The following is a 15,871-nucleotide window of genomic DNA, read 5'->3' as shown; positions in this document are numbered from 1 at the left end:
ACATGATAATGGATAACATACCAAGTTTATTTTTCTCACATTTAAACCTTGCAAGTTAAAAAGACAACAGAACATTTCTAATTATAGACAGTTCACTCAACCTACCTTTTCCAAATTGTACTGTATCCATTATCCCATATTTCATGAAGACATAAACACCCTAAGTAAAAAGGGGGAAAAAAGGACATCTGCATTTTTGAAGATGTTGACAATTAGGTCAAATAGCCCACATCTTTGAGATTATATGAAATTGCACCAAAATCTAAATCTAGTTTTCCTGTTTATTCTCTATGTGGACACTTGTTGAACTTAGCTTCTCGTCACTTCTTGTTTTTCATTCTATTTAACATGGATAATACTTGTTTGCTATATTCCTCATATAAATGGGTAAAGTAATGCCAATAAAATAATCAGAGCAGCTCACAGAAAAGTTATTACAGAAGTACAGAGATTTATCATCTTATTTTATGATAGCATAGAAAAATGAATGGAATTTTTTAGAAGCATGAAGAGAGGTATATTTCAGCTTAGAAACAACATCTGATTAATAAAGATGAGGCAGCAACAACATAATGATTTGTGGAGAAAACAACAAAAAGCCTAAAGAAAAGTGCTTCATCTTCTCCCTTTTTCTTAGTGTTCATTAGAATGAGAAAAATAAATCTAAATAAGACATTTATCTTAGAATAGAAATCATCCTACACAGACTAGTGTCCATCTTGTTTTCAACAGGAACATAAATTATCTGCAAATCAAGATTATATTAGCCCACTGAAGGGATTAAAGCTTTAAATCAAAGATTCTTTTTACCTGTTTCTAACTATTTATTTTAATGCAAGAAATATTGTTACACACATTTTTTGATATATACTATCTCAAGTACATCAGAAGAAAAATGAAGGCATGGAATAATTTACCCATAGTAATTGCCCATAGTCATGCTGTACTCTATTGATAAAACTAGAAAACACAGTCTAAATATGTGGTCTCCATCTCTGAACTAGTTGCTATGAAACCATGGGATAAAAACAAAAAAAGAGATTTTCAAAGCAAAGACAATAGATATTATTATATTAGATAGGAAAGAATTAAATTATTTCTATTGATATATCTTGGTATTAGTAACTTTGTCTCAGACAGATACTTTCATGATGATCAGATGCAGAAGTTCATCCTGTTCATCATGGTTTAAAGCTGTACAAACCAACACAGACCCTAACTGCCACTGAGCTACTTCTCCTTGGGGACTATCTCTTGAGAAAATTTCACCTCAAAATTATAATGCTTACTGATCAGTTGATTGGGAATAATGTAACTGTTGAGGAAGAAAACCTTGGGGAAATTTTCCTTAGCTGTGTTTAGGAATTCACTTTTACCACTGGAGGTCGCTGCTACCTAAATTTCGAAACACTAAGGAGTAGGAATAGAAATTGAATTTGCCCTGTGATTCTAAGTTTAATGTAGAATGTAATTTGAGCCGGAGGTAATTTTTAAAGAATAGATTACATTTTAAGGAGAACATTAGAGAGGAAATGTTTACATTGAAGATGAAATGCATTTGAAAGTGCCCTTCTTCAATCTATTCATTTCAGCATATTACCAGAGTAAAAAGTCCTTTTAGTCTTAAATTGGGTGATAGTAACAACAGCAATTTAAAGATCTCACAGGAACAATTAACCTCACTGAAAACAACTTTGAGAACACTACGGAAAATTAGGTGTCAAGAGACTTCAGTCTGAATCATCCAGCTGTTGGCATACAGCCTCAGGGGCATGACTCAGACCCTAATTAGTTAAGCTATTTCCTGCTGAGACCAAACTGTTAATAGTGTGTAGTACAACTAGTCAAACTATTAAAAGTGTATTATTAGAATTATAAAAGTCTATCAGAATTGTCTGACAGGCACAAATTTAAAAAAAATAACACCATGTATTCATCAGACGTTTTAAATATCTGAAATGACCAGAGTTCACAGATTTGATATTTCATAAGACCATTAGAATTTTCTTTTTAAAAAGAATGGATTAGAAACAAAAAAAGCACAAGGGTTCACAATTGGATAGGTTAGACTTGAGGAAAAGTTTTGTGGTTATTAGGTCAGAATGATGAAAACAATGGTACCACCATTATCATTATGACACTGACACTGCAGATGTTGATGTTAGCACACATCTATGTTGATGCGATGATTATGAAACAGCAGTATTGTACTAGCTTACTCCACCCCTCTGCTGCTGGATAATGATGATTGAAGGCTAAGTATTAAAATAATGTGAATTCTATTTTGCCCAATAGCTGACTATAGTCAAAACGGTCTTATGAACTAAACCTAACAAGTGAATATTTTACTCAGCCAAATAACTAACAATGCAGAAGTAATCTCAGAACTTCATATAAAAGGTCAAGCAATGTTTTGTACATGCCACGTGACATAAATGCTTGCTGAACTACTTTAATCTATGCAGTAGTGGTAGAGTAGATTAAATATGGCCACAAATTCTTTGCTGCTACTCATATTGAGAGATGGTATCTAATTCCCCTCCCATAAAAACTGGGTTGGCCTTAATGACTTCATTTAACAACAGAATGCTGTAGAAGTAACCTTCCTGGACACCTGAAGACAGGTAAGAAGCTTGGCAAATTCTGACTAAGGCCTCTTGCAACATATTCTCTAGGAGCCCTGAACTGTCCATGTAAGTTATCTGACTACCTGAGGCCAGGTGTGGATGCTTCAGTCAACATTCCCAGCTGAGCCCAGCCTTCTAGCCATCTGTGACAAGGTGCCAGCGAAGAGAATGAAGCTGTCTTGGACCCTCTAAATCAGCCCATTCACCTGATGAATACCACTGGGTGGCCTCTGTCAACACCACATGCAACAGAAGAATCAGCTGTCTGAAGTCTGATTAAATTTCTGACTCACAAAATCATGAGATAGAACAGTTGCTGTTTTAAACCACTAAGTTTTGGGGTAGTTTGTTACACATCAATGAATAACTGGAACAACTGTTATGTAATAAAATGAGAACCCTCTGATATGAAACCACTATCAGAATTCACTTACCTTGCACCAGCCAATATAACGACCAGTTGTAGTGCGAATGGATGCAAAGCCCATTTGTAAATGACCAGGCTGCTCATCAACATATTTAGACTGGAGAGGTGGTGCAGTATATATGGGGAGCTAGAAGGAAAAAAATTCATGTCAAAAATATAAAATAGCTGAACTTCCTTTTCCAGCAGTATGGCAGAATAAGAATCCTCATCAACATTCCTACTGAAAACAACTAAAAATGCTGATAAAATGTATTTTAAGCCAGCTTTTACCTTGATGTCATTTGCTGTAAAACAGATGGTTCATGGAGTATGGGATCAGGAAACAAAACCCAGAATGAGCTTGAGGTGGGCAATCTTACTGGAGAGCCTATAAAATTGGCATCTCAAGGTGCTGCATGCTCAATTTAAGGCTGAACTAGAAATAAACAGTTCACTCCAAGGAACTGTTAGGAAAACTGATTGTCTCAAAGATTGGGCACGGAGTAGAAAGGAAAGAAATATTTCCTAAGAATTGGCAAGCACAAGTGAGAACTCATAATGTGCAGCATAAAACTATCTTGATAATCTAAGAAATCTCAAATTAAGTATACATTTAAGGTGCTCCCAGGCTGGTATCCCCCACAGATGCTTGGCAGAAGCAAATGAACATCTCCTCTCTGAAGGAAGCTACCCAGACTTCAAAGATTTACAACAGATAAAGGTCCAAGAAATATGAGACCACAATTTTGAAAAATTAAAAAACACAAAGAAGCAAAATCAGAAAACACAAGGAAGCATCTGGACAAGAGCTGGCAGAAACAACAAAGAGCAGAATCAGAGCCACAGAAAATGTATATACTAGAACATATGGTATCAAATACATATATTTTTTATTTTTAGAGAAATAAAAGAGGAAATTTGAGTTAAGAGCAAGAGACTACAAAAATTACCAAAGCTAATGAAAATAAAGAGAAAGAGAACTTCTAGAACTGGAAATTAAAACAAATAAAGAACTCAATTGATAAGTTTTAATAGATTGGATACAGTTTACAGTTGCTGAGAGATTTTGTGAATTAGTAGACCTAAAGAAATTTTTATGCAAAGAAATGAAAAATAAGTATGAAAGAGATACGTATGATAGAGTGAGAAATATTAATATATGTCTAATCAGAGTTCCAGAGAAAAGGAGAAAGATGGGGCAGAAGTAATATTTGAAGAGAATAGTCAAGATTTTTCCAGAACTTATGAACACTTGACAGGTTCAGAAAACTAACATATCCCAAACAGGATAAATAAAAAGTACTCCACAATTAGACAAGTCATGGTAAAACTCTATAACACCAAGGACAAAGAGGGGATATTAAAAAAAAAAGCCAGAGAGAAAAGACAGATTACCTTCAAAGGAATAAAAATTAGATAAACTTTGACTTCTCAAAAACAACACTGGAAGACACAATATAATATCTTCAATGCACTAAAAAAAAGTAACTTAACTGAGAATTATATACTCAGTAGAATATCTTGTTTTCAAAAATGAGGGGAGAAGGACACAGACAGACAAAACCCAAGATAATGTGTAACCAAATGACCCTCAGTGGGAAATTTTAAAACATGTACTTAAGGCAGAATAAAAATATTCCCATTGAGAAGGTTTGTGATGGAAGAAGGAATGATTAGCAAAGAAAGTGGTAAATATGTGGGTAAAACTAAAACAATGAATGTATAAAATAATAATTTTTAGGCATGTGTTTAAAAAATAGAACTACATCTCTGAGTATCAATATAGTATAAGTTAGGAAGGGATGTCAGAAATTAAAATGTTCTCGGTTCTTAATATGGTTTGGACAGAGGGTAAATATACTGATGAGACTTGAAATGAATGCAGGTTAAAATTTCTAGGGTGACCAATAAAAGAAAATAAAAAGAAGGCAGAATTAACAAACTATGTTATAGAAAAAAAAGAGAGAGAGAAAATAAAGCAAAGAAAGGAAATAAAAGAACAGAAGAGGTAAGAAAAACAAAAACCACAAAAACTTGGTAGAAATGATTCCAAAGATATTAAAAATTATAATAGATGCAAACGGATAAAATGATCTAGTTGAAAGACAAAGATGACGAGATTGCATTTACAAAATACAGCCAACATTTTGTTTATGAGACATTGTTAAAACAACTATTTAGAAAGGTTAGGGAAAAAAAGGAATAAAAAATACATATTGGGCAAATAGCCACCAAAAGAAAGCTACTATAAGCTATATTAATATTAGACAAAACAGACTTTGAGACAAAAATCATTACTAGAGATCAAGTGCCTATATTAAGACAAAAAGTTTAAATAATGAGAGAGTACATTCTTAAACTTGTATACATCTATTAATATATTCTCAAAATACATGAAACAAGGGGAAATAGACAAATTTGCCATCATAGAGGAAGTTTAACTTATTCTCCATGATGGCTGATCAAAAACCAGATTAAAAATAAAAACTAATAGCAACGAGCAGAAGTGGGCAAACTATAGCCCATGGACTAGTCACCAGTTTATGTAAATCAAGTTTTATAGGGTCACCAGCTATACTCATTCATTAACGTATTGTCTACGGCTGCTTTTGTGCTACAACAGCAGTTGAGACGATGTGACAGAGTTGCATATGTTTAAAATATTTACTATAGGGCATTTTAAGAAAAAAATCTATTGACTGCTGGTACAGAAAAATATATTCAACAAGCTTGATCTCACGGATATATATAGCACAGTGCATTGAACAACTGCAAACTACATAATATTTTCAAGCACAAATGGAAATGTATAAAAAACTGACTGCACCCTGGACCATTTCAGGAATTGAAAGTCTTAGGAAATTTCAAAGGACTAATATACAGAATATGTTCTCTTAACACAAAACTCCCACAGCTAGGTCATACTTACTACTAACAGAATGAGTGTTTTCTTCTTTACATCAGAAACATACAAAATGCCACTCTCACCACTTCTGTTCAACATTTTACTGGACGTTCTAGTCAGTGCATTCAGAAAAGAAAAAGAAATAGAAGACACTAAGTTGGAAAGGAATAAATAAAACTATCTCAAATCGGGAAGATGGCGGAAGAGTAAGACATGGAGATCACCTTCATCCCCACAGATACACCAGAAATACATCTACACGTGGAACAACTCCTACAGAACACCTACTGAATGCTGGCAGAAGACCTCAGAACTCCCCAAAGGCAAGAAACTCCCCACATACCTGGGTAGGGCAAAAGAAAAAAGAATAAACAGAGACAAAAGAATAGGGACGGGACCTACACCAGAGGGAGGGAGTAGTGAAGGAGGAAAAGTTTCCACACACTAGGAAGCCCCTTCATGGGCGGAGACTGCAGGTGGCGGAGGGGGAAAGCTTCGGGGCCGCGGAGGAGAGCACAGCAACAGGGGTGTGGAGGGCAAAGTGGAGAGATTCCCGCAGAGAGGATCGGTGCCGACCGGCACTCAACAGCCCGAGAGTCTTGTCTGCTCAGGGCGGGCGGGGCTAGGAGCTGAGGCTCCGGCTTTGGTCGCAACGCAGGGAGAGGATTGGGGTTGGTGGAATGAACACAGCCTGCAGGGGGTTACTGCACCACAGCGAGCAGGGAGGGAGTCTGGGGAAATGTGTGGACCTGCCGAAGAGGCAAGAGACTTTTTCTTCCCTCTTTGTTTCCTGGTGCGCAAGGAGAGGGGATTAAGAGCACTGCTTAAAGGAGCTCCAGAGAAGGGCCCAAGCCGCAGCTAACAGTGAGGACCCCAGAGACAGGCATGAGACGCTAAGGCTGCTGCTTCTGCCACCAAGAAGGCTGTGTGCGAGCACAGGTCACTCTCCACACCTCCCTTCCTGGGAGCCTGTGCAGCCTGCCACTGCCAGGGTCCAGGGATCCAGGGACAACTTGCCCGGGAGAACGCATGGCACGCCTCATGCTGGTGCAATGTCACGCTGGCCTCTGCTGCCGCAGGCTCGCCAAGCATCCGTACCGCTCCCAACCCCAGGCCTGAGTGAGCCAGAGCCCCCAAATCAGCGGCTCCTTTAACCCCGTCCAGTCTGAGCGAAGAACAGATGCCCTCTGGCGACCTACACTCAGAGGCGGGGCCAAATCCAAAGCTGAAACCCAGGAGCTGTGAGAACAAAGAAGAGAAAGGGAAATCTCTCCCAGCAGCCTCGGGAACAGCGGATTAAATCTCCACAATCAACTTGATGTACCCTGCATCTATAGAATACCTGAATAGACAATGAATCATCCCAAACTGAGGAGGTGTACTTTGAGAGCAAGATTTATGATTTTTTCCCCTTTTCCTCTTTTTGTGAGTGTGTATGTGTATGCTTCTGTGTGAGATTGTTTCTGTATAGCTTTGCTTTCACCATTTGTCCTAGGGTTCTATCCGACCGTTTTTTTCAAAAAATTTCTCTTAATAATTATTTCTTATTTTAATAAATTATTTTATCTTACTTTATTTTATTTTATCCACTTTTTTCCTTTTCTTCCTTCCTCCCTCCCTCCCTTCCTCTCTCTCTCTCTCTCTCTCTCTCTCTCTCTCTCTCTTTCCTTCCTTCTACTTTTTCTCCCTTTTATTCTGAGCCGTGTGGATGAAAGGCTCTTGGTGTTGCAGCCAGGAGTCAGTGCTGTGCCTCTGAGGTGGGAGACACAACTTCAGGACACTGGTCCACAAGAGACGTCCCAGCTCCATATAATATCACACGGTGAAAATCTCTGAGATCTCCATCTCAAAACCAGCACCCAGCTTCACTCAACGACCAGCAAGCTACAGTGCTGTACACGCTATGCCAAACAACGAGCAAGACAGGAACACAACACCACCCATTAGCAGAGAGGCTGCCTAAAATCATAATAAGTCCATAGACACTCCAAAACACTTGACCAGATGTGGACCTGCCCAACAGAAAGACAAGATCCAGCCTCAACAACCAGAACACAGGCACTAGTCCCCTCCACCAGGAAGTCTACACAATCCACTGAACCAACTTTAGCCACTGGGGGCAGACACCGAAAACAACAGGAACTATGACCCTGCAGCCTGCAAAAAGGAGATCCTGAATACAGTTTGATAACCAAAATGAGAAGACAGAAAAACACACAGCAGATGAAGGAGCAAGATAAAAACCCGCCAGACCTAACAAATGAAGAGGAAATAGGCAGTCTACCTGAAAAAGAATTCAGAAAAATGATAGTAAAGATGATCCAAAATCTTGGAAACAGAATAGAGAAAATGCAAGAAACATTTAACACGGACATAGAAGAAATAAAGATGAAACAAGCAACGATGAACAACACAATAAATGAAATTAAAAATACTCTAGATGGGATTAAGAGCAGAATAACTGAGGCAAAAGAACAGATAAGTGCCCTGGAAGATAAAATACTGGAAATAACTACTGTAGAGCAGAATAAAGAAAAAAGAAAGAAAAGAACTGAGGACAGGCTCAGAGACCTCTGGGACAACATTAAATGCACCAACATTCAAATTACAGGGGTTCCAGAAGAATAAGAGAAAAAGAAAAGGGCAGAAAAAATATTTGAAGAGATTATACTTGAAAACTTCCCTAATATGGGAAAGGAAATAGTTAATCAAGTCCAGGAAGCATAGAGAGTCCCATACAGGATAAATCCAAGGAGAAACACGCCAAGACACATATTAATCAAACTGTCAAAAAATACATACAAAGAAAACATATTAAAAACAGCAAGGGAAAAACAACAAATAACACACAAGGGAATCCCCAAAAGGTTAACAGCTGATCTTTCAGCAGAAACTCTGCAAGCCAGAAGGGAGTGGCAGGACATATTTAAAGGGATGAAGGAGAAAATCCTACAACCAAGATTACTCTACCCAGCAAGGATCTCATTCAGATTTGATGGAGAAATTAAAACCTTTACAGACAAGCAAAAGCTGAGAGAGTTCAGCACCACCAAACCAGCTTTACAACAAATGCTAAAGGACCTTCTCTAGGGAAGAAACACAAGAGAAGGAAAAGACCTACAATAACAAACACAAAACAATTAAGAAAATGGGAATAGGAACATACATATTGATAATTACCTTAAATGTAAATGGATTAAATGCTCCCACCAAAGGACACAGACTGGCTGAATGGATACAAAAACAAAACCCATATATATGCTGTCTACAAGAGACCCAATTCAGACCTAGAGACACATACAGACTGAAAGTGAGGGGATGGAAAAAGATATTCCATGAAAATGGAAAGCAAAAGAAAGCTGAAGTAGCAATTCTCATATCAGACAAAACAGACTTTAAAACAATAATTATTAGAAGAGACAAAGAAGGACACTACATAATGATCAAGGGATCGATCCAAGAAGGTATAACAATTGTAAATATTTATGCACCCAACATAGGAGCACTTCAATAACTAAGGCAAATACTAACAGCCATAAAAGGGGAAATCGACAGTAACTCATTCATAGTAGGGGACTTTAACACCCCACTTTCACCAATAGACAGATGATCCAAAATGAAAATAAATAAGGAAACACAAGCTTTAAATGATACATTAAACAAGACGGACTTAATTCATATTTATAGGATATTCCATCCAAAAACCACAGAATACACATTTTTCTCAAGTGCTCATGGCACATTCTCCAGGATAGATCATATCTTGGGTCACAAATCAAGCCTTGGTAAATTTAAGAAAATTTAAATTGTATCAAGTATCTTTTCCAACCACAACACCTTGAGACTAGATATCAATTACAGGAAAAGACCTGTAAAAAATACAAACACATGGAGGCTAAACAATAAACTACTTAATAACTAAGTGATCACTGAAGAAATCAAAGAGGAAATCAAAAAATACCTAGACACAAATGACAATGGAGACATGATGACCCAAGACATATGGGATACAGCAAAAGCAGTTCTAAGAGGGAAGTTTATAGCAATACAATCCTACCTTAAGAAACAGGAAACATCTTGAGTAAACAACCTAAACTTGTACCTAAAGCAATTAGAGAAAGAAGAACAAAAAAACCCTTAGTTAGCAGAAGGAAAGAAATCATAAAGATCAGATCAGAAATAAATGAAAAAGAAATGAAGAAAACGATAGCAAAGATAAATAAAACTAAAAGCTGGTTCTTTGAGAAGATAAACAAAATTGATAAACCATTAGTCAGACTCATCAAGAAAAAAAGGAAGAAGACTCAAATTAATAGAATTAGAAATTAAAAAGGAGAAGTAACAACTGACACTGCAGAAATACAAAAGATCATGACAGATTAGTATAAGCAACTCTATGACAATAAAAGGGACAACCTGGAAGAAATGGACAAATTTGTAAAATAGCACAACCTGCCAAGACTGAATCAGGAAGAAACAGAAAATATGAACAGACCAATCACAAGCACTGAAATTGAAACTGTGATTAAAAATCTTCCAACAAAGAAAAGCCCAGGACCAGATGGCTTCACGGGTGAATTCTATCAAACATTTAGAGAAGAGCTAACACCTATCCTTCTCAAACTCTTCCAAAATACAGCAGAGGGAGGAACACTCCTAAACTCATTCTACGTGGCCATCAACACCCTAATACCAAAACCAGACAAGGATGTCAAAAAGAAAGAAAACTACAGGCCAATATCACTGATGAACATAGATGCAAAAATCCTCAACAATATACTAGCAAACAGAATCCAACAGCACATTAAAAGGATCATAAAACATGATCAAGTGGGGTTTATTCCAGGAATGGAAGGATTCTTCAATATACGCAAATCAATCAACGTGATACACCATATTAACAAATTGAAGGAGAAAAACCATATGATCATCTCAAGAGATGCAGAGAAAGCTATTGACAAAATGCAACACCAATTTTTCATAAAAACCCTGCAGAAAGTAGGCATAGAGGGAACTTTCCTCAACATAATAAAGGCCATATATGACAAACCCACAGCCAACATCGTCCTCAATGGTGAAACACTGAAAGCATTTCCACTAAGATCAGGAACAAGACAAGGTTTCCCACTCTCACCACTCTTCCTCAACATAGTTTTGGAAGTTTTAGCCACAGCAATCAGAGAATAAAAGGAAATAAAAGGAATCCAAATTGGAAAAGAAGAAGTAAAGCTGTCACTGTTTGCAGATGACATGATACTATACATAGAGAATCCTAAACATGCTACCAGAAAACTACTAGAGCTAATCAATGAATTTGGTAAAGTAGCAGGATACAAAATTAATGCACAGAAATCTCTGGCATTCCTATACACTAATGATGAAAACTCTGAAAGTGAAATCAAGAAAACACTCCCATTTACCATTGCAACAAAAAGAATAAAATATCTAGGAATAAACCTACCTGAGGAGACAAAAGACCTGTATGCAGAAAATTATAAGACACTGATGAAAGAAATTAAAGATGATACAAATAGATGAAGAGATATACTATGTTCTTGGATTGGAAGAATCAACATTGTGAAAATGACTCTACTACCCAAAGCAATCTACCAATTCATTGCAATCCTTATCAAACTACCACTGGCATTTTTCATAGAACAAGAACGAAAAGTTTCACAATTTGTATGGAAACACAAAAGACCCCGAATAGCCAAAGCAATCTTGAGAACGAAAAATGGAGTTGGAGGAATCAGGCTCACTGTCTTCAGACTATACTACAAAGCTACAGTAATCAAGACAGTATGGTACTGGCACAAAAACAGAAAGATAGATCAATGGAACAGGATAGAAAGCCCAGAGATAAACCCATGCACATATGGTCACCTTATGTTTGATAAGGAGGGAGGAATGTACAGTGGATAAAGGACAGCCTCTTCAATAAGTGGTGCTGGGAAAACTGGACAGCTACATGTAAAAGTATGAGATTAGATCACTCCCTAACGCCATACACAAAAATAAGCTCAAAATGGATTAAAGACCTAAATGTAAGGCCAGAAACTATCAAACTCTTAGAGGAAAACATAGGCAGAACACTCAATGACATAAATCACAGCAAGAGCCTTTTTGATCCACCTCCCAGAGAAATGGAAGTTAAAACAAAAATAAACAAATGGGACCTAATGAAACTTCAAAGCTTTTGTACAGCAAAGGAAACCATAAACAAGACAAAAGACAACCCTCAGAATGGGAGAAAATATTTGCAAATGAAGCAACTGACAAAGGATTAATCTCCAAAATTTACAAGCAGCTCATGCAGCTCAATAACAACAAAAAAACCAACCCAATCCAAAAACGGGCAGAAGACCTAAATAGACATTTCTCCAAAGAAGATATACAGGCTGCCAACAAACACATGAAAGAATGCTCAACATCATCAGAGAAATGCAAATCAAAACTACAATGAGATATCATCTCACACCAGTCAGAATGGCCATCATCAAAAAATCTAGAAGCAATAAATGCTAGAGAGGGTGTGGAGAAAAGGGAACACTCTTGCACTGTTGGTGGGAATGTGAATTGGTACAGCCACTATGGAGAACAGTATGGAGGTTCCTTGAAAAACTACAAATAAAACTACCATATGACCCAGCAATCCCACTACTGGGCATATACCCTGAGAAAACCATAATTCTAAAAGAGTCATATACCAAAATGTTCATTGCAGCTCTACTTACAATAGCCAGGAGATGGAAACAACCTAAGTGTCCATCATCGGATGAATGGATAAAGAATATGTGGCACATATATACAATGGAATATTACTCAGCCATAAAAAGAAACGAAATTGAGCTATTTGTAATGAGGTGGATGGACCTAGAGTCTGTCATACAGAGTGAAGTAAGTCACAAATAGAAAGACAAATACCATATGCTAATACATATATATGGAATTTAAGAAAAAAAAATGTCATGAAGAACCTAGGGGTAAGACAGGAATAAAGACACACACCTACTAGAGAACGGACTTGACGATATGGGGAGGGGGAAGGGTAAGCTGTGACAAAGCGAGAGAGTGGCATGGACATATATACACTACCAAACATAAAATAGATAACTAGTGGGAACCAGCTGCATAGCACAGGCAGATCAGCTCGGTGCTTTGTGACTACCTAGAGCGGTGGGATAGGGAGGGTGGGAGCGAGGGAGACGCAAGATGGAAGAGATATGGGAGCATATGGATATGTATAACTGATTCACTTTGTTATAATGCAGAAACTAGCACACCATTGTAAAGCAATTATACTCCAATACAGATGTAAAAAACACGCAAGCAAACAAACAAACCAAAACTATCTCCATTCACAGATGGTATGATCTTGTATATAGAAAATCCTAAGGAACCCCCATAACCCCTACTACAACAAATAAACAAATTCTGTAAGGTTGCAGGGTAAAAGATCAATATACAAAAATCAATTGTATTTTTATACACTAGCAATAAATGATCCGAAAATGAAATTAAGAAAGCAATTCCATCTAAAAGAGCATCAAAAATAAAATACTTAGGAATAAATTCAACAAAGAAGTGTAAGACTTGTACACTTAAACCTACAAAAATGTTGAAAGCAAGAGAGAAGATGTAGATAAATGGAAATACATCACAGACATCCCATGTTCTTGGATTACAAGGCTAAATATTATTAGAATGGCAATATTTCCCAAATTGATCCATGGACTTGAAGGAACCGCTATGAAAATCCTGATTGTCTTTCTTTTCCCCATATAACGAAAATTTGATGCTAAAATTCATACAGGTGTGAAAGGCAAACAGAATAGCCAAAACAATCTTGAAAAAGAAGAACAAAATTGGAGGACACATACTCCTCAATTTCAAAACTTGTTACAAAATAATAGTATGGTATTGTTATAAGGATAGATATATAGATAAATGGAATAGAATTTTGAGTCTAGAAATGAACCCATGCATTTATGGTCAACTGATTTTTAACAAGGTAACAAAGAAAATTCAATGGAGAGACAATAGTATTTTCAACAAACAGTACATGGACAACTGGATATTCACATACAAAAGAAAGAAGTTGGACCCCTACCTCATGCCACATACAAAATATTAACTCAAAATGGATCTCAGAACTAAATATAAGAGCTAAAATTATACAACTCTTAGAAGAAAACATAAAGGTAAATCTTCATGACTTTGGGTTAAGCAATGATTTCTTATATACAACATCAGAAGCACTAGCAACAAAAGCAAAAAAAAAATAAATTGGACTTCATCAAAATTAAAAACTTGTGCTGCAAATGATACCATCAATATAGTAAAAGGACAACCTATGAACAATACTTACAAATCATGTATTTCATAAAGAACTTGTATCTGGAATATATAAAGAACACTTGTAATTCAACAGTAAAAAGGCGATTACCCAATTTAAAAATTGACCAAGAATTTGAATAGACATTTCTCCAAAGATGTACAAATTACCAGTAAGCACATGAAAATATGCTTGATATCATTACTTATTAGGGAAATGCAAATCAAAACTCCAATGAAGTATCATTTCACACCCACTAGGATTGCTATAATCAAAAAAGAGACAATAACAAGGGTTGGTAAATATGTGGAGAAACTGGAACCTTCATACACTGCTGGTGAGACTGTAAATGGTGTAGTTGCTTTGGAAAACAGTCTGGCAGTTCCTCAAACGTTTAAAGATACAGTTGCCATATGGACCAGAAGTTCCACTCCTAGGTCTATACCCAAGAGAAATGACAACATATGTTGACACAAAACTTACACAACAAAGTTCATAGAAGTATCAGCCATAATAGCCCCAAAGTGGAAATAACCCTAATGTCCATCAATTGATACATGGATAAACACCTGCTGTATTTACAGAATGAACTATTATTCAGCAATAAAAGGAAATGACATACAAATACATTCTATAACATGGATGAAACTTGAAAACATTTTGGTAATTGAAAGAAGTCAGTCACAAAAGGCCACATATTATATGATTCTATTTATATGCAATGTCTAGCATAGGCATATCCACAGAGAAAGAAAGCAGATTAGTGGTTACCAGGGGCTTAGGAGAGACTGAAATTGAAGTGATGATAATGGGTATAGGCTTTCTTTCTTTCTTTTTTCTCTTGGAGGGGCTTTCTTTTTGTAGTGATGAATTTTTTCTAAAATTAGCAGTAATGGGCTTTCCAAGATGGCAGAAGAGTAAGAGGATGTGAAGTTCATCTCTACCCACAAACACATCAAGAATACATCTACAAATGGAACAATTCTCACAGAGCACCTGCTGAACACTAGCAGAGGACCTTGGACACATAAAAGGAGAAGAAAGATCCCACGCAACCAGGTAGGATGAAAGAAAGAAGAAAGGAAAAGGAAGAGGAGAGCAAGCAGATTATGACCTGCACCACTGGCGGGGAGCTGAAGATGAGGAGAGGTTCTTGTGTCTGCGGAAGCCCCCTCACGAGCGAGGAGATAAACTGGGACAGAAGGGGAGCTTCGGGAGCTTGGAGGGGAGCCCAGCAACTGGTTGGTGGCAGGCAAGACAGTGAGACCTACACAGGGGGTCCATGCCAGAGCACTGCACACCCCAGCCTGAGACAGATGTCTGCTGGTGCACACAGGGGCTGCGTGCTGGAACATGGGATTTGGCGGGCAGACCAGGGGAGAGGGCTGCTGCTGGCTGTGAGGAGACAGCCTGAGGGGACAGGAGTGAGGAGCTCCGCAATCAGGAATGCTCATGGAGGAAGCCGGGACCACCACAGAAGCAATGTGTTCGTGTTGAGTGATGCGCAGTGGGTGGGGCCCCCATTGCAGCCTTTCTCCTCAAGTGCCAGCCCATGCCTCCATGAGCACTTGGGAGGGCTCCCACCGGAGCCAGCACAT

At 37.5% G+C, this 15,871-nt stretch overlaps 1 protein-coding gene and 1 long non-coding RNA gene across 4 annotated transcripts in view; both read right to left on the bottom strand.

The window, feature by feature from the left end:
* Nucleotides 1-15,871, bottom strand: part of LOC309977891 — a 1,160,683-nt gene that overhangs the window by 384,564 nt on the left and 760,248 nt on the right. The window lies entirely within an intron of this gene.
* The window catches only part of APOOL (apolipoprotein O like), a 127,141-nt gene that overhangs the window by 44,367 nt on the left and 66,903 nt on the right, over nt 1-15,871 (bottom strand). For all 3 annotated transcript variants that reach the window (XM_082864250.1, XM_082864252.1, XM_082864251.1), the window contains exons 3-4: nt 3,062-3,181; nt 106-160 (exon numbers count right to left, since the gene is read on the bottom strand). In XM_082864250.1, the coding sequence (XP_082720376.1) occupies nt 106-160; nt 3,062-3,181 (175 nt within the window). The remainder of the gene's footprint in view (nt 1-105; nt 161-3,061; nt 3,182-15,871) is intronic.

This window comes from Leucopleurus acutus, assembly GCF_964270905.1.
Source record: "Leucopleurus acutus genome assembly, chromosome: X".
Classification (NCBI taxonomy): Eukaryota; Metazoa; Chordata; class Mammalia; order Artiodactyla; family Delphinidae; genus Leucopleurus; species Leucopleurus acutus.
The sequence above is the reverse complement of the archived record's forward strand: the minus strand, read 5'-3'. Positions and strand labels throughout refer to the sequence as shown.